The sequence below is a fragment of the Artemia franciscana genome, chromosome 3 (assembly GCF_032884065.1).
Source record: "Artemia franciscana chromosome 3, ASM3288406v1, whole genome shotgun sequence".
NCBI classification, from domain to species: Eukaryota; Metazoa; Arthropoda; class Branchiopoda; order Anostraca; family Artemiidae; genus Artemia; species Artemia franciscana.
The window spans coordinates 28,749,916-28,768,627 of NC_088865.1; the positions used below are offsets into that span (position 1 = coordinate 28,749,916).

Genomic DNA, 18,712 nt, shown 5'->3' on the forward strand with positions numbered 1-18,712 from the left:
GGCCAACGGAAGTCCATTGTATCAATTTAAGTATTTCAATGTTGAACTCGTAGGCCACACACTAAAACAAACTGAGACAAGGCTATACATAATCTAAAATTTCCCTCTAATGGCTATCTTGCAAAACTATCAACTTTTAAGGAGAAAGCACAAAAATATAAAAAACTAAACATTTTTTTTATTATTTGGCGTTAACTTACGTTCCTTTAATTCTAAATTCTAACATTATACTAAAATAAGATTCACCCCATCTATTTAGGAACTAAACTTCCCGAAGATGGCAACTATAAGCAGAACCTATCTGTAGGGAGTATAAGACATTTATTACTTATATATAGCTATACAACATTGGAAAAAGTTGAAGTCCCAAACATACAGATATTCAACAGATTTTTTCCAACAAATGAACATACCATTTATTCAAAGGCCAACCTTCGTGAACCATAGAAACTTGTCTATCTATATCTGACAAGTTTTCAGGCATGACGATCTGTAAATCTCATAAGGAATATTCAAAACCACGATCTAATCTGTGGCTTTCACGGATGTCTCATCGCTGTGGGAATCTTCTTTTTTGCCCAAACCCGAGTTGAAACTAAAAATAGAAATCCAATCTTAGGTAAATTGAAAGACCCAATAATGCAAAAAGCTGATAATAACATTAAAGCTTACCAGGATTTTACAGTAAGCTAACATAATTTTTATGTCAATGGATCGAAATAATCATTTCCATATAATTGTTTCATTTACAATATCTCACCCAACAAATCACCATAGTTACAGAACAACTTTTTGACATCTGTCATCTGCCCAAATATTGCCTCACTCATTGATAATCAGGGTGGCATCCTTAATACGAAACGTATTACATACAACACCAAGGAGTGCCTATTGAACTTGCATTCTATTAAAATACCCAGGAAAATAATTGTTGTCTTGTAGAGACAAATACATTCAATTTTCGTGCTACAATTAGAAGCCGTAAGTCATGGATCCATATGACCTAATTTTCAATTAAACGTAACAAATATTACAGCAAATCCCCTACATGTATACTACAAGCAATTAGAATAAGTTCAGACGTTTATCCAGGATCCCGACTTATAGAAGCAAACGCCAAATATCAACAATTTAACAGTCTTTTTTTTTTAGTCAGACAGATGTCGCGAAGATTAAAATATTGAATCATAAATAATTCGTAGTTTCCATCAAAATAAAAATTTACCATCGCAGTGCAATTTCCGCACCCATTGAAAAAATACACAATCTTTGCGAAACTTTACTGGACGCATTGCGAATTTCCACATGTGATCGAAATTAAAATTTCAACTTTAATCTAAGTCGGTTTACAAAATACCGAATTCCTGTTTCTCTTAGAAGCATCTCCCTCTGAAAAAGAGAATCAAAACGAAAATCTAGCGCCATTCGGAGGCCAATTTACCTCAACTTTGGAGTTAACTTGAAAATTGAGCAGGAGCACCGTAGAGGAAGGCAAAGGCCACCTACGCTTTAAATTTCCCCTTCTACCACCACCCCCCCAAAAAAAAAGTGATTGAAGCGGACACCAATAAGAATTTCCCTCAGTCTTGCTCCTCTCCCTATCCAAGAAATTTGCTCTCTCTCACCCTTTCTAAGAACATAGAATATTTATCCCCCCCCCCCAAAAAAAAAGAAATAAAAACCCCAAAGAAGAAAAAAAGAAATACAGATATTTCCAAAGATTCTACAATCAAACACTTACCAACAGGTATGACTCCATCAAGGTTTGGAAAAGACTGGCAAAACTTGACTTTGAAAAACGGTATTTTCTCGAAACCTGCTGCTACAATGATCGAACATTTCTGCGCCCATTAACAAATTGGCTTTTAGGCAGTGATGTCAATCGCTATCTATCACTGTGAATAAGGGCCGGACCTAGCCTTTCCTTTGGATTGTAAAAAATCATATTTTATATGAAGAAACAGAGAAACTGATATTACACATACGTTCTATTCGATTTATCGATCAAGAATTATGGCAATACATAAGTTGACTGACATTTAAAGGCCAAAATCTCTTTTTTTTCCGTTTTCAAGCCAATCACAAAAAAGTGACTCCCTAGTTTGAAGCAATCCTCTGTTTTCAACGCCTTAATAATTTGATGCCGATAAGTTCGGATTCTCATCACCCCTACGCCATTAGTTGAAGAAGCAGCATGTTCGATATTTGATCAGATTTCATAAACTGAAGATTGTGGGTTTTAATCCCAACCGACCCAAACAAAAAGTAATGCCAGATGGGTAATTACTGTAAATTCTTGTGGAAAATAATCACTAGATTTTGCCTGTTAACCTAAGGTCAAGGATTGGTAGAATCACCAAACACGGCGAAAGCAAAACATTACACAAGCTAAGATTAATCAAAAATGATATGAGTCGTAACGTAGTTTTGTTGTAATCCCCTCCAACATCCCAAGTAAAGACCAAAACTTCACATAGAAATCTAAATTTGGCAGTGGTTTTAAGATATTTAATTTTTTCCAGCAGGGAAAAATCTCCCTTGTTGTTCTCATTATGGAATGTCTATAGATGGCACTATTTTCTAATTTCAGAGTAACAATTCATGAAATAGGGCAGGCAGGTATTTGAAGAAAGAAGCGCTCAAACCTCTGGATATTTGGATATTCTACCCAGTAGTTTCCATTATTTTCACAATATGCCTTTCTAGCTATTTTGATGAATATACCTAGCCCCGTCTATCCTTGGCAGCCCTTCCTTTAATATTTTACAAAATTCAAGTAGGAAATCAAAGAAAACGAATGGGAAAATTTTTGACATACCATTCAACATTATTGCCTCTAATATTCGCTATAATGACACGATGTTCAACTCTAAGACTTAATGAAAATTAAACCACCCTTGAAATTAACAACAATTGACAAATGATTTCGCGACTACTATCGACTAAATAGAATGCTACCGACAATCAATACAATCATAGGGAGCGCAATACCGCTGCTTAAGTAAAGAGCGATGTGGGCAAAATGTATTATTTATTTGCTTTTTTTAGACCAGGACACTTCGTATAGAGGGAGTTGTCATAGAAATTTTAAGAGGGGCTCATTCGATTGGAAAGTGAAAGGGCTAGTGCCCTTTTTAATAGTCAAAAGTTATTTTAGGGCAACTGGAACCCCCCCCCCCACGCCCATCATTTCCCCAAACACATCCAATCAAAGTTTTGAGTTAGCCATTTTGTTCAGTGTATTTGAAAGGTCCGGAAATTATGTGTTTGAGGATGACAACCCTCCACAGCCCTCAGGGAAAGGGTTGTAAGTTATACTCCAGGATCATATAAGGTTTTTTATGGAAAGTGGTGGTCGTTTAAACTTCGAAAGGGACTTATTCGATTAGACATTGGAAGTTCTAGTGCATTTTTTTTATATGTCCGGGAATTGTCTTTGAGGATGACACCCCCCCCCAAAGCCACTAGAGCAGCCCCGGGGGTATATAAGGCTTATATGGAAAGGTGGTAGTATAAACATCAGAAAGGGCCCATTGGATTGGAAATCAGGAGTTCTAGTGGCATTATAAGAGTCAAAGTGATCTGAGGCCAAATAGCCCTCACCCCCCTCACATCCTCTTTTCCCCAAATGCATCTCATAGTAATTTTGAGGCAGCCATCTATTCAAAATAGTCTCAAGATCACATAATAAGGCCTTAGGGGTTGAGAAAATCCTCAGAACCTGGGGACAAGGGCTGTAAGTTTATTTTGGAAGGGTAGTGGTATAAAATTTAAAGGAAGCTCTTTTAATTGGAAATTGAACGTTCTAGTTCTCTTTCAAGAGTCAAAAGTAACTGAGGGCGATTAGCCCCCCGCCCAAGGCACCCTCTTTTTCACAAACGTATCTGATCAAAATTGTGACAAGGCCATCTTGCTCAAAATAGTCCAAAAGACATATATTAATGCCTTAAAGTTTGACGCAACCCACCAGATAACTGGGGAAAAGCTTGTAAATTATGCCCTGCGGTCATATAAGGCTTTTATGTAATAGTGATATACATTTCGGACGGGGCATTTAATCGCAAATTGAAACTAATTGTGCCTTTATTAAGGGTCAAAAGTAATTTGAGGGCAACCGTAGCCATTTTGTTCAAAATAGTCTAAAAATCATAATTAAGGCCTTCAGGGCAGAAATAACCCCTCAGAACCTGGGGGCAAGGTTTGCAAGTCATGCCCGGAAAGTATATAAGGCTTTTACGCAATATGAACTTTGGGGTTCTAGGCGTTTATCCCCCCACCCCCCGTGGAAAATAAGGCTTTCCAAATTTGAGAATTTTATTTGAGTTTTTTTTTCCGTTGGGGAAAGTAATATTGGTACTTGTGTATTACACGTCACTCACTCGAGTTTACGCTGCGTAAAACTCGAGAAGAAACCAGTTTCTTCGTTAGTTTCTTTCAGCTTAGCGCGGACTGTAAAGTCTAATGCCGTATCCTTTACCTTTTTTTACCTACCACAATTTTGTATGCAGAGAGCCGGATTTCCCGGTATTATCTAAAAAAAAGATCAGAAATTAAATAAAAAAAAAATTTCACTGAAAGTAAGGAGCAACATTAAAACGGAAGGAGCAACATTAAAACTTAAGACGAACGGAAATTATAATATATGGAAGGGTTGCCTCTTCCTCAAAACCTCGCTCTAAAGTTTTTTTTTATAGAATTTTAAAAGAAAGCTTATTGGTTTAATTAAACGACTATTGTGTTTCAGGAATTGTTCTTAAAGAATTAGGACAACAAGTCAGAACTTAGCGTAAAGAGCCAGGTCTTGTGGAAGGGGCAACTCCTTTCATTTACATAATAATTTCTGTTCGTTTTAACTTTTGATGTTGCTCCTTAAAATAAAAAAAATCCTTCCCCTTACGTAAAAAAAAAACTCAAAAAATTATCAAATTTGGAAACCTTTATTTTCCACTGGGGGGGGGGATTTTCCAGGGGATTAAACGCCGGCCACCGAACTTTGGATAGGGCTCATTTGATTGGAAATTGGGAGTTGTAGTGCTCTTTTTAAGAGTCAAAAGTAAATTAAGGAAAACTATCCCCCTCGCCTGTCACGACCATCATTTTCCAAAACAAACATCCAATTAAAATTTTGAGATGTCTTCTTTCTTCAGCATTGTTGAAAGATCCTTTAATTAAGCCTTTGGGGACGTCAACCCCTCATAGCCCCTAGAACAAGGGCTGTAAGTTAAGCAATTCAGTCACTATTTGCATATAGCATATGTTAGTCAGAAAGGTATGCATGTTTGTCTTTTACTTCCCAAAAAGACAAAGGGCGTTCAGGTGAGCCTTTCAGAGAAGGTTGAACTAAATCAAAATATTTTATGCGTATACGGGCTGTCAAAAGGGCGTAACTCAGGAATGACTGAGTATATTAATTTGGAACTTTCAAGAAATTCAATTCAATCATATTTATTTTAAACAAAAAACACATAATTACGGTACACAATCTGCCGGTAAAGCACAAAAAATGCTTGACTAGGGCAGAAACTTAACTAAAGAATAATTAAACAATCAACAAACAGAAACAGCCAATCAACTGGATTTATCAAAAAAGAAAAAAAAGAGGGGGAGGGGGGTGACGAAGAAAAAAAAGAAAAGAAAAAGACCGAAAAGAGGAGGACCGCACGATATTCAGATATAAACACTATTTCTGTAATGACCTTTCACAGCTCGCTTGAAGGTTATTTGAGTTCCGGATTTCCAAGGGGATTAAATTCCAAATAGCTGGTGCAAAAAAATCTAATTAAAAAAGAAGCTCTTTTTGTTGACGGTGTCTCGTGGACAATGTCACATGAATTTCGCGCTTCGTAAGTGATAAGGGAGTTGATCAATGTACCAAAAAGATACTACTACTACTACTACAACTACTGTAACCACAGTAGTGCATTTAAAATATTGAGGGGAAATTTGAACTAAATCAAAAGACACTATACTCAGTGGAAACTCAATGGATTTGAGTATTAAGTCGGGACCTTCAGAAAATGCTTAAAGGGGAAGATCAATACACCAAAAGGCAATATGTGCGTACTACTACAACATTAACTACTATTGCAACTATTTGTATGGCTAAGAGCATTAAGATAAAAATCAGAAAAGTGTAAGCCAAAATTATCGAAAAAATTTCTCCAACATACAGTTAGCCTGTCAAACTATGGATTCTTATAGAAGAAAAGATATAAAATGTTGCTTTTTTCATGAGAAAGACTATGTCAATAAAAAAACGAATAGAAATTAATTTTTAAAACTTTCCCGCAAAACAAGTTTTTCAAAGAAAAGTAAATAGCTCAACTAAACTAAAGCAGAGCAGAAATAAAGTCAAATAACCTTCCAAGTGTAAAGCTACCACAAATCACCATCAATGAAACTCAAACACGAACGGAAAAACAATAAATAACCAAGTCAAACTCAAAACGAATAAAAATTAACATCAGTAAGACAGATAATCCGCATGCCTTCTCAAGGCCAGAACATAATTTGTAATTTAATGGAAACAAAATATGTTTAAAATGTTTTCATTTCTTTTGCTATTTTAAATAAAAAATTATTAGAACTTTAAGGAATATATATTAGTAAATGTACATTCTGTCATTTTTTTCAGTATAGTGGAAATAATGCTCTGATCTTGAGAAGGCATGGGGGTTGCCAGCCCTACTCATATTAATTTTTACTCGTTTGGAGTTTGACATGATTATTTATTGTAGTTTCTGTATGTTGAATTGTGGTAATTTTACACTTAGAAGGTTATTTGACTTTGTTTCAGCTCTTTTTTGTCTTAGTAAAGCTCTTTATTTTTCTTTGAAAAACTTGTTTTATGGGAATTTTTTTTTTTCATTAATCCTAAAAATTATGATGTTCAACAGTGTCATATCAGTGGATTGATATTCTTGAAGTGTATCGATATTTCTTACTCCTTTGTCTGCCATTGCATGAACTGCAATCACATCAATAATCAAAGCCATCAACTGATCACACTAGTTTTTGAAATGCGGTCACGTCCTAAATGCAATTATTTACCCTAAGAGGCAAAAGGCTAAGGAACCTTGGAGAGAAAAGACATTAGAACCATTATAATCGAGAAAAGTTAGTCAATATGTGCAGATCAAATTACAACAATTTATTTTTCACCCACAATACAACATACATATAAATAGTGGAGTAACATAATGTGTCTCGAAATCTTGAAGATGACTGTTGATATTCATAGTTCTTTTTTCTCTCTTTTTAGGACTTATCTTAAACAGTTTATTTCAAGATTAGTTATCTTGGATCCTTCCAGCAAATTAATTTCCAATTTGTCTCATAATGCAATTTAAAAAAAAGAAGCAAAACTATCTCATACAATAAGTATTTGCTCGTCACTAAATTTATTTAACCCATAAAAAAGACATAATATACTATGTACTATACCTTTGCTTTTCTGTTGTCTCTGATAAAGTAGGATGTAGGACTTTGTCACCACAGCTTTCTTGTGCAGAATCCGAAAGCGACTTTTCAGAAGCAGAATCCTCCTGTATAATTGATATTTTACTTGGTTCATGATCAGGAGAATTTTCCGTACTCAAGAGATTTTTAAGAGGTGTATTTTCATTGATTATCTCGATATCGTCACTAGTAATATTGGTATTCGGTATAATTGTTATTCCACTTCCTTCTTGGTCAAGAAAACTTTTCAGACTCGAGGGATTTTTAAGAGGTATATTTTCATCAATTATCTCGATATCGCCACTCGTAATTGCAGATTGGCTCATTAATTTAGGACTCATTTCATCCGTTGAAGGTGTTGGTAGATGGGACTCAACTGCAGCTTTTTCATGAGGTACGTATTCCATGTCAGCAGGATCTTCGTACTTTTGAGGGGCACCTACGTAGGAATGGAATACGTCTCCAGACTTGTCCAGACTCTTTGGGCGCCACTTAATTGAAGTTTTTAAATTACCAGCTTTAAAAGGTTCTTGTTCTCTGGCTTCAGTCTGTTTTGCATTCTTCAAAACGGAATCTTTTATTGGGGAAATACTTTCGGGGGCTACAGGTAGATTATCTTTCAGATTCACTTCATCTTCAATTGAAGTACTGTCATCCTTCTGGCTGGTCTCACTTTCATAAATTGCGTCCAAAACTATCATTTCATTCGGATTCAAATTGTCAGTTACTTCAGTGGCCAAACTATTAGATGTCCTTTCTAATTCCAAGCCCGATTGAGAATTTTCTATTTCCGACACCACTGGACACAAACTTTGTTCCTTGAATACTTGTTCACCTAAAGTTGCTTTTATAATGTGGGGTTTATGGTGTTCATCGAGATCAAGGACATATTTTACTCGTTTGAAGGCCAACGTCGGAATTGAACTCAGATTGGAACATGCTTTCATTCCAATACTAAGCATTTCAACTTTCAGTTCAAGCCAAACAGGTTGTTTATCAATAATAAAATTGACTTTTGCGATTTTGTCATTCACAAGCTCAAAACCAAGTGAATGAAAGGAAGTTTTTGCATAAACAATACTGTTAGATGACACCATCTGGGGTTTTTTATCGATCCAACCAAACAGAACGGTTTCTATGACTTCATCTCCTTTTTTACATGAGTGCAACATGCAGTGAATATCCCCAATTGTTTCCATTGGGAATGACAGCCATTTCTTGTAATAGACTTTCCCAACTGGTAATATCAACGTTTTTCTGCATAGGCCAATCTTGCCAAATATTTGCATTTTTGTATCTGATAGAAGCTTGTATTTAAAAACTCTCGTTAGCTGATATGGCTTGTCCAAGCTTGTCCAGCTGCATGGTTTGTTGTTAGTAACTGCTGCTAAGTTGTGTTCTACCTGGATTTGACCCTGGTCTTGCTTTTTCTGCCTTTTCTTCTCCACTTCTTCAACTGCAAGTTCATTTGCTTTTCTTTTCACTGTTTTGACGATATTACCTGTATCTCCACCCGCAGGCAGATTTCCATTATTTTTTACCATCTTGACAGCCTTCTCTGGTTCCTTACTGGTAGTCTCATTTGCTTTGTTGTTTACAATCTTGACAACGGTCTCCGGTTTCGCAGCTACGGGTTCATTGGCTTTTCTATCAAGCAGTTTGACAATCCTTTCAGTTGGTACGTCATCAGTCCTCTCAGGTAACTCCTCTTGCGCTCCCATGCTTTCTTTAGAAAAGTTGTTTGAATCGTTGATTAACGTCTTTTCTCTCCGGCGGTTACTCTCATCAAAGTAGCTTTCAATACGTGCGATTTTTTTTGAAAATGCTTCCTCCACTTTCTTCAAACGTAACGAAAAACTTTCAGGAGAAGTTGATCTTTTAATACGGTGATCAACTGCAGAGAGCTTAGTCATTCTTTTTTCCAATTCATGAAAAGCTTCAAACTTTTTATTGAGAGATTCCCGTAACGAATAGATGTCGCGTGAAGCAAGATCCAAGTCCGCCTTAAGCTTTGACATTGTTTCAAACTTCGACACCATTCTGGCTTCCATAGCCTTGTGCGATTCAAACTTCTTCTCAAGTCCAATTAAGTCCCCATGCACAGCAGTCATAGATTTTGTATCCACCCACAAAGCTTTGAAATCTTTACCAAGGCCTTTCTGATTTTCTTTCAAACTTTTGAACTCCTTATCTAGAAATCTGATTTCGTTTTTTAGCTGATCATGTTTTTCAGAATATTTTTCAAGTGTTCTTTCAAAACGATCTTCTTTCCCCGATATTTCACTCATCCCAGCAATAAGCATCTGCATTTCACCTTGCAAGGTTGAAACATCTTTTCTCAAACTATTCACTACCTCTTGACTTTCATTTTGTTGCTTTACAGCCTAGAAATACAAAAAAAGTATGTCTTTAAACAGTTCAAAGTATTCATGCAAAATACACGAACAAGAATCAAAGCATATAATTAGTTCTGCAGTTGTTACCAAATTTACTGTATTTTTCGTCTTTGAACACATTGCACAAAACCATCACTAATAAGACACTTGTTATCCATAAGAAGCATGAACAAGTTTTGCACAGCGTTTATGCGACGTTTTTAATCTTTATCAAGTAAATTAAAAGAAAAAAATAAAACAAACACTATATCTTTAAATATTGCATAAGATATTTACCAATTCATAAAGAAAAAGGTTCGTTACGATTGCCAGTCTTTTCTCTGTTTTATGACCCTCGATAGTATCAATATAAAAATACATCACATCACTTATAACGAATCACTTCCTTTCATGAGGAAACATAAACTATATAATTATGCAACATCTTAAGCTGATTTGGTATTCTGTTTTGTCAAGTAGAGGTAGTAACACAGTAGGAAATTCAGTAAAAGAAATCGAACAATAAGTGACACTATGGAACTAGCGCAAGTTACTTTTTGTATTGGTATTTCCAATCAAGCACTTCCAAAATAAAAATATTAAAGGAAAACAAGTATACGAAATAAAAAAAAAGCTCACCAGCAGTTCAACAGAAACTCGACTCATTTCCTTTTTGAGCAGAAAAATCTCTTGCATTATTCGGTCTTCATTTATTCTTTCTTCTCTCTGACCTATATTTATTCTTTCTTCTCTCTGATACAATCCTTCTTCTCGTTGATATGAATTTCTTTGGACAGGAACCACCATTTCCTTACTTCTATTCCTATAGAAGTCATCCGTGTCTGCTCTGTAAGGTGCTTTTTGCCTTCCAGTTGCACTTAGAGAAGGAGGAGGTGGTGGTACAAGTTGATCAGGATTTATGGGAATTTCTCTATGAGAAGCAGTAGCTCTTTGTTGAGAACTTCCAGGTCTTTCTAAATGAGAATTTTTTTAGGAGCACTAAAATTAGGAAATGTTTCAAAACAAGATATCAAGAAAGTTTGAGATACAATTTTATTGTATAATGTGTGGATCACGTCTTACAACCTCATTACCAATGCCAAGACAGAGAGTAAGCAGTCATTATGGCAAAAAAACTATAATAGAGGCAAAACAAGATTAGTCAATCTTGGTCTGTCATATTCAGGGTTATTCAAGATGTGAGGGAGCTGTCATTTCACTCAACCCCTCACTCTTCAAGCCAAAGTTTAACTTTTGACAACAACGCTTAGAAAATGAAAATTTGCCTGAAAAAAGTAAAGCCCCTAAAAGTTTTATGAGACAAAGACAGTTAGTTTCTACGAGTTTCAAGAGAAAATAGTTTCCAAGAGAATCTGGTTATATTCAAATGAGCTATCTTTTGAGCGCAAATATTCCACATTTCCTTGGAGTTTGTTTTTTTCAACTGATGGTAGTGCAGTGGGTTTGATCTTAGCTTGATAATATAGGACCAAGAGATTGAACACAGCTGTAGCAACAAACTGCAGGACTAACGCAAGGACCTTGGTAGTCTAGAAGCGTCGTTAGTCCGATGCAATGCAACAATGTTTTTCTTTGTAGATTACGCACCATGAGTCAGCTTTGAAATTTGTCCTGCAGGACATTACTAAGAAATGGAGCTGACTGAGAGAAAATGGTACCATTTTTGGTACTTATGAGAACATTCTGTGTTGTATTTGCCAAGAAAGCCTTAATCCAACCTATAAGCTCAACATGGACTCCACAAGCAGTTAACTTCAGTAGCAGGAGGTCAGGTTGTTCCTTATCGAATGCTTTTGCTGGATCTAGAAGAGTGATGTCCACAGGAAGGTAAGATGTCAACATCATGTAAAACCTTTGATGAACTTCATAAAACCAATGTTGACTTTTGCTGAGTAACTGGTTATTATCTAGATCAGTGTTTCCCAACCTTTTTTTTCCTCATGAACCAAAAGAAAGGTGAAAAAATCAACAAACCCCCTACATAGTTGTTGATGACAGGTGAAAAAAAGGAATAAAATTTTACAGAATATATATTTTTCATATTGCAGAATAACTGATTATGCTAATCATGAAACATTCAGCTACAGTAACACATTAATAAGACTAAAATGATGGCTATAAAAGTTGAAAACATGGCTATAAAAATTTAACAAACTGGTTCTTAAGTTTTACATCTGGAAACTCTTAATGGGATACCTGTGGCCCTTCAAAAAAATGGTGTTTTCAACAAACACTGCTTCATATTTGCTAAATCTGAGACTAATAAAGGCGCACATCAGATGCATCAGCACTTAGTTTCAAAGCAATATACTAATCTTAGAGATGCTCTTACTAACTTCAAGTATCAGGATGAAAAACAATACTGTGTTACTGCAGTGCAAAAATCTATGATGTTTGTCAAAATAAAAGAAGGAAACAGTGTTCCAATTCACCAGCAATTGAGTTTATGCAATCATGAGGAAAGAATTAAAAACCAAGAAATGTTAAGACCAATTGTCCAGGCAATTCTTTTTATGGTTTTCTTGAACTAGCCCTGTGGAGTCTTTGTGAAAAAGTTATTCCCTTACTAAGTGTTAAAAACAAAGTTTTCAGAGCGTTTTCACAGTTGATGATGGATTATGGAGACACAAAATTGTGGTGGCATTTCAAATCATCCACTAAAAAGCAGACAATGTGCATCACCTCTAGTACAGAATGATATTGTTAATAGGTAAAGGTACTGATTGTTCAACAGTTTTGTAAAAAGCCACTTTTTCTACTCCAGAAAGCTTAATTTAAAGATTTTTGGTTTGAAAAGGGCTTCAGTATGTAGAAAAAATATCTACAAATCTAACTGTTTGATTAGAAGTTTGAAGTTTTAACAGAAGAAGGTATAAAGCTCTTAAATTAGAGTGTTTTCACCTACAAAATTAACAGAACGAAAAAGTTGCCTGTTTTCAATGTAAATTGGAACCCAATTTGACCCATGCTCAGATACTTGGGGAATACTTGTGGGCAGATCTTGGTGGATTTGACATGCCTATTTTTTTTTTTTTTTTACTTGATTTCTTGGTTTCTCTTCAACTTTTTAAATAAGTAAAAGTATAAAATACTATTCAGATAGCAGAAGCAAAAAACTAAAAAAAATGCCTCATGTATAAGGACAAAATTGGATAATTGTATTCAATTTTGTAATTATTGTGTTATTGTAAATATTGTAATTATTGTAACATGATTATTTTAATCATATGACCACTTCAAAAAAAAATAGTTTTGACTATCCTTTGTCTGAAAAGTGCAGAACTCTTGAAATATGCATGTCCTACTTAAGATTATTAGGAGTTTGTGACACAGAGAAGTTTAACATGTTTCATTAGCAAATTTGGGTGGGATAGGAATTCCACACTAATTAGGGAGGGGTTCAGAGAGACTATTTTGTATATTACAGATTGTGATTGATTTAAAAGAAAACATGTATAAAATTTACTAGAGAAGGTTTACTTCAAATTTATTCAGGGATAAATGAATTAGGGTGTTGTGATCAACCAATTTAAATGCTTAAAAATATCTCTCAACTTTCTATCTCTCAAGTTGCAACAGACACTCAGATGATGGAAAAATCTAGCATCTAGCATCAAATAAGTAAAGCTACAATAAAAAAAAAATAATATTTTTTTTCCTGTGATATATTATTACAAATTATAACATCAAAATCTCTTGTTGTTGAGAAAGTACCTCTAAATTTGACAACTATGTTTTTGTCAGAGGACCCTTTAATTTCAACATCAATTGTTTCTCATCTGTTTTACATGTTCAGTAAAGTTTTAACAGAGTCCCCAATATTTTGACAAGGGCCTATTGATGTTGGTCAAAAATTTCAACAAGGTTACTATAAGATATTCTCAAAAGAAATGAGTCTCATAATAGAAGCCAATATCTACACTTGAATTTGGCTGAAGGAACATTTTTATTGAGTCTGGTATTCCACTACATCAGGCAAGAATTTTTGACACTTGGAATACAGTTTTGCCAATATAATATTAGCTGCCATTTTAACTTAATTTTATCGAGAAAAAGCAATATGGTCACATTTTAGACAAGGTCAGATGTATCTTGACGCATTGGTGCTGATGCCAACTTTTTTCACCAAAAAATAACAAAGTAATGACAGTTTGAACAGTACATAGCTAAAAAATTTTCAGGAACTCATTTTGTGTTGAAAACAGGAAGCTGATTGAATTCAATATTCTTTTCTTATCTGGGTGTATTGGATATAGTGTCCACGTTTTGCATGGTCAAAATATAACAAAGGCTTCAAGAAATGGTGTTCCAAGTCAAGACTAAGCAGATTTATCCTGCTTTGAAGGAAAATTTTGTGGTTTCAAAATTACACTGCCAAATCATTGGTGCCTTTACCCTGGTGCAGGCAATGTCATTTGAGATGCAATTCTGAATAGAGTGAAAGTAGCAAAGTGTTTCTTGGTATGGGCTAGTGAGACGAGTGATGTAACTTCAAAAGAACAGCTTATTCTTGACATCTGTTTTTATGACAATGATCAAACTGAAGAATTTTTTTTGTGTGTTTTGGCATTGAAAATGTCTTGACTGGCACTGTTTTTGGAAAGTAGATTATTAGATTTTGCTTAAAATCTGGATTAGACATGGACAAGTTACATAGAATTGGCTTTGATAGAGGTACTAGCATGTCTAGTTTTGTACAAGGGCACTCGAGGAGAGATAGAAAAGCAGTATCCACTTACCATTTCCCCACACTGTGCTTTACACTGTTTAAACCTTGCCCAGGTGAAATCATCCAGACTGGACTTAACTGAAATGCTTGCAAGATTACTGGACTTAACTGAAATGCTTGCAAGAAATTCTTGTTTTCCAGCTTCTACTTTACCTCATACAAAAAAAAAACAAAAACTCCTTTGCTTTTGTGACACATGGTGGGTTGAAAGGCATGATAGTATTGTCCTTTTTCTGGAGCATTTCCTTGCTGTGGTTGGAGCTTAGATGACAACCAGTCCAATTTGGGTCTAGTGGCAAAAGCCAACTCTCAGCAGAAGGTATTACCATGTTAAGCTTCATTTCCCTGTGATTCTTGTTGAAAAAAGAAAGTTCAATTCTCCTAGCAACTTATGTGTTTCTTCAAAGGGAAAACTTAGATCTACTTACCTATAGTTAACATTATGATCTGTGAAAGTCTGTGTTAAAAGAGCTAGTGGAAGCAGATTTTCCTTCTTTCAATAGAAAAGTAGTCTAGACAGCTCAAAATGTTGGACATGCACCTTAATACTAAAACCCCAACATACAGACTTGCATACAGGTAATTCTCTTCAGACACTCTTTTTTTTATAAAGACTTTGTCTTTTCCTTGTGCCATGAGCAGCTATGTGAAAAAGTCACTACAAGATTTCTTAACCACCCAGCTATAGGATTTCAAATTCAACTTCTGTTCCCTTGTGGTTTTGTTGATGTTGTATTAGGTTGTGATGAACCTTCAAAAAATGTAAGCAGTTCTTTTCTCTGAGACAGGCCTCCTTGCTGAGTCAACTGTCTGGCAAGCCAAATGGAAGTCTATAGGTGAATCTCACTATCCAAATATAGTTTCTAAAACTTTTGCTGCATGTGACAACAGCTGGTTTCCAACTCTGTATGGACTCCCTGTTACCACAACATCTGCAGCATATTCACTTAGCACACCAAAACAGCTTGAAACACACCTCCAAGATCAGACAAGAGAGTGCAGGTTGAATGGTCATACATCCATGTGCATCAATACACATGTATTAAGTGTAATGCAAAGGTGGATATCAACAATGTTTTAATAAACTTCTGGAGGAATTCAAGATTGATCAAAATATAAGATGTATTTACTGTGGGGAAATAAAATTTTGAGCTTTTAGTGGGACCATAAAAGGTAAAACAGTCCATGGTAACCAACAGTTTATACACATGCTACTAAAAGAAACTGTCTAGTGATTAAAATGGCCATTTGCAGCCACTTTGGGAATGGCAATTGTTACTTTTCTTAGTCTTAGCAGTAAATTGATATTTTGAAAACATTACAAAGGAATTTTTAAAATGAGTCTGAAATTGCTCAAAAATGACATTGCAACAAAGCTGACATCATTTTTGAAGGGTTCTAGGCTCTCTTAAAAAAATTCTGCATACTTGTTTTCAAATTAACATTTTATTATCAAGACAAATGAATATAATAATTACTATTCCTGAATCAGCTACAAATGGCAAGACTAGCCATTTTTTAACACAATTTTAAACTTTTCATTAACATGGGATATTTTGAGCCTTTTAAGGACTCAAAATGCAACATTCCCTCAAAGCAATTATTGAATTAGGCTATGAAAGAATATTAAAAAGGCAGCAACTGACATATTTACTCTTTTTTTTGCTTTGTGACCCTCCCCCACCCCCAGATATACTCTAGTGTGTAGATCCATCTGTGAAAGTTTGATTTTCCTAGCATAACTACTTTTCAAGATAATTTCTCACTTAGTTTTCAAGAATGTTACTGCTTTTTTAACAGCAGATTACATATCTGCTGTTAAAAAAGCAGAGACACAATATCCTTCTAAATATCAATTCTTTAATTAAGATCCAATTACCCATTTGTAAGTTAAAAATACCTCATTTTTTCTAATTTTTCTGAATTAACTGTCCCCCCACTCCCCCCCCCAGATGGTCAAATTGGGGAAACAACTATTTCTAAATTAATCTGGTCTGGTACCTGATACACCTGCTAAATTTCATTGTCCTAGCTTATCTGGAAGTGCCTAAACTAGCAAAACCAGGACCAATAGAATTTGCAGTTGCTATATGGCACTTGGTATTTACCAATTCAATTTAGTTTGCTATGCATATTGATAGAAGATAGTGTCTGAACATGGATTTTGAAATGAAGATTTGGGATTTGCCAAAGACTGAAAAACAGGCAATTCTATTTTTCCATGATAATGGGTTGTTGCCTACAACAAAACAGTGCATCAATGGACAAAACATGACTTTATACTCTTACAAGAAGGAACATTTTTGGAAGTGTAACAATAGGCAATGTTTGAAAAAAGTCAATTTGCATGTAAAAACATGGTTTGCTGACAGTAGACAAGATTAAATTTGTTTTACAAGATTCTTTGGCTATGGGAAGGCCTTGGTGAAACAAAGTTGGTTGAATAGTGATTCTTGTGAGTAAATATTACCTATAGAGCAAAGTGAATTAGTCCATGAGCCCTGCAGGTAGCAGGGGGGGGGGGGTCTGTACTCTAAATTTGCTTCATCAAGGTCTTCCTATAGCCAAATAATTTTTTAAAACAAATTTAATCTGGAACTGAAAAACTGTACAATATCTGTAGCATCAGAATGCATTTCTTCAAATCAACACAAAATAAAAGTAACATTTAACTAATTGCTCTGATTCACAGGTTCACTGGCTAGTTTCAACTGGAAAGTGAAAGTGGATAATTAGCATTAATCGATATATAAGTTTTCTAATTATCTTTTGACTTACTATTATACAGAAATTGCCAGTGATGACTAGAAATAATAATTTGAATACAATTTCATTCTTATAGTATAACCCCAACATTTCCCTAAGCTTCAAAACCCTGCCCACTTTATGCATTTTTAGTTTGCCCCATGGAGGTGGAGGGTCAACCAGAAATGGGTGCACTTCTAGAATTAGCATTTGTAAGTGCTCAAAATTGGAAACTATGCTGCTTTGCAGCTGCTTTCCAGTTAGACTTGTGACAAAACTTAACATCATTTACCAAAGAAGCAAATCTCATATTCAGGATGAAGGTCAGTTTGTTTCTTAGCTTTCTGAAAACTCTGTTAATCAAGATATTTAGCCTACCAATTAGATAGGCTAGTCAAATCAGTAAATTTTTCAAAGTTAGTTAAGCTTAGATTTGTCCTAATAAAAGGAAAGGGAGATTGAGGGGGCAATTTTCATAGCAGTAACCATTCTATTTGGAAAGTTCTGAGCAGAATTCCACCACATGGCAGCCTACAAGGAATCTTTGAATATTATAAAGTTTAGTTCAGAAGAAACCTTGCACAAAAACATCACTATATTTGTTTATACAATTACATACCCGATTGCATAAATCTGAACCCTTGAAAAGGTGAATATTGATCCATTTTCTAGCAAGTTTTACCCAGGCCTATCAATAATCTTCATCCAATAGATTGTTATTTCTTCTTCATGTCACTGGAGTTTTTAAGGACTGGACAAACGTAGCTGATTTTCGGAATCGAGAATGATGCCGATTTGACCGTAAAAAGTTTTCTAGTTTTCGGCGCTGATTTACAAAAACCGGCAGATTTTCATCGTGATCATCACAAAAAAATAAACAAATAAATAGAAGGGTCAGCGTTTATGAAGGGGCAAATTGATTAAAATTTGGCAAATTTCCGTTGCTGAGTTTTGAGAAATTTTCAGTGTTTTTCTCGAATTTTGACCCGATTTGCCCCTTAATAGTGGGGTGAATCGGGTAAAACCCTCCCAAATTTTAATTACTGTCTAAACACAATTTCTCTATGAATTATCACAATTCTACATATGTTTTCAAAGTTTTCCGAATAAAAGTAACTTTTTTCTCAGTTTCTTTCTAGAGAAATTGGTAAAATCGGATGATGGAAAATTTGGGACGGTGGGTAAATCAAGTCAAAACGTCTGGACAAATTATGTTATTACATAGCTTTCAAGCACACTGAAATCCATTTACTTTCTCACAATCCTTGGATGCATATATTTGAATGCTTTTCAATGCTCTCAGTTTGCTAACTATTTTACAGATAGAAAATCTGCCAGATTAGAGGTACGACAGGGTTAAATTGATGAAGGTAGGCTATAATAT

The 18,712-nt window shown here is 35.0% G+C and overlaps 1 protein-coding gene across 2 annotated transcripts; it reads right to left on the bottom strand.

Moving 5' to 3' along the window:
- Positions 1 to 304: 304 nt before the first annotated feature.
- Positions 305 to 18,066, bottom strand: LOC136025121 (uncharacterized). Of its 2 annotated transcripts, XM_065700861.1 has the most exons (4): positions 17,948 to 18,066; positions 10,473 to 10,807; positions 7,444 to 9,842; positions 305 to 595 (listed from the first exon to the last, which is right to left on the bottom strand). In XM_065700861.1, exons 1-4 carry the CDS (start codon positions 17,991 to 17,993, stop codon positions 526 to 528), a joined length of 2,850 nt encoding a protein of 949 aa, XP_065556933.1. In that variant the 5' UTR covers positions 17,994 to 18,066; the 3' UTR covers positions 305 to 525. The 2 variants fall into 2 exon arrangements, with proteins under 2 accessions (XP_065556933.1, XP_065556934.1); XM_065700862.1 differs by lacking the exon at positions 10,473 to 10,807 and having other exon boundaries at positions 17,948 to 18,050.
- Positions 18,067 to 18,712: the final 646 nt, after the last annotated feature.

Coding starts and splice junctions, on each gene's coding strand:
- LOC136025121 (XM_065700861.1), bottom strand. CDS start 17,993: ATGGATCAATATTCACCTTTTCAAGGGTTCAGATTTATGCAATCGG. Junction 10,808..17,947: donor GTTCAGATTTATGCAATCGG/GTATGTAATTGT, acceptor ATTCTCATTTAG/AAAGACCTGGAAGTTCTCAA. Junction 596..7,443: donor GAGACAACAGAAAAGCAAAG/GTATAGTACATA, acceptor TTCTATTTTTAG/TTTCAACTCGGGTTTGGGCA.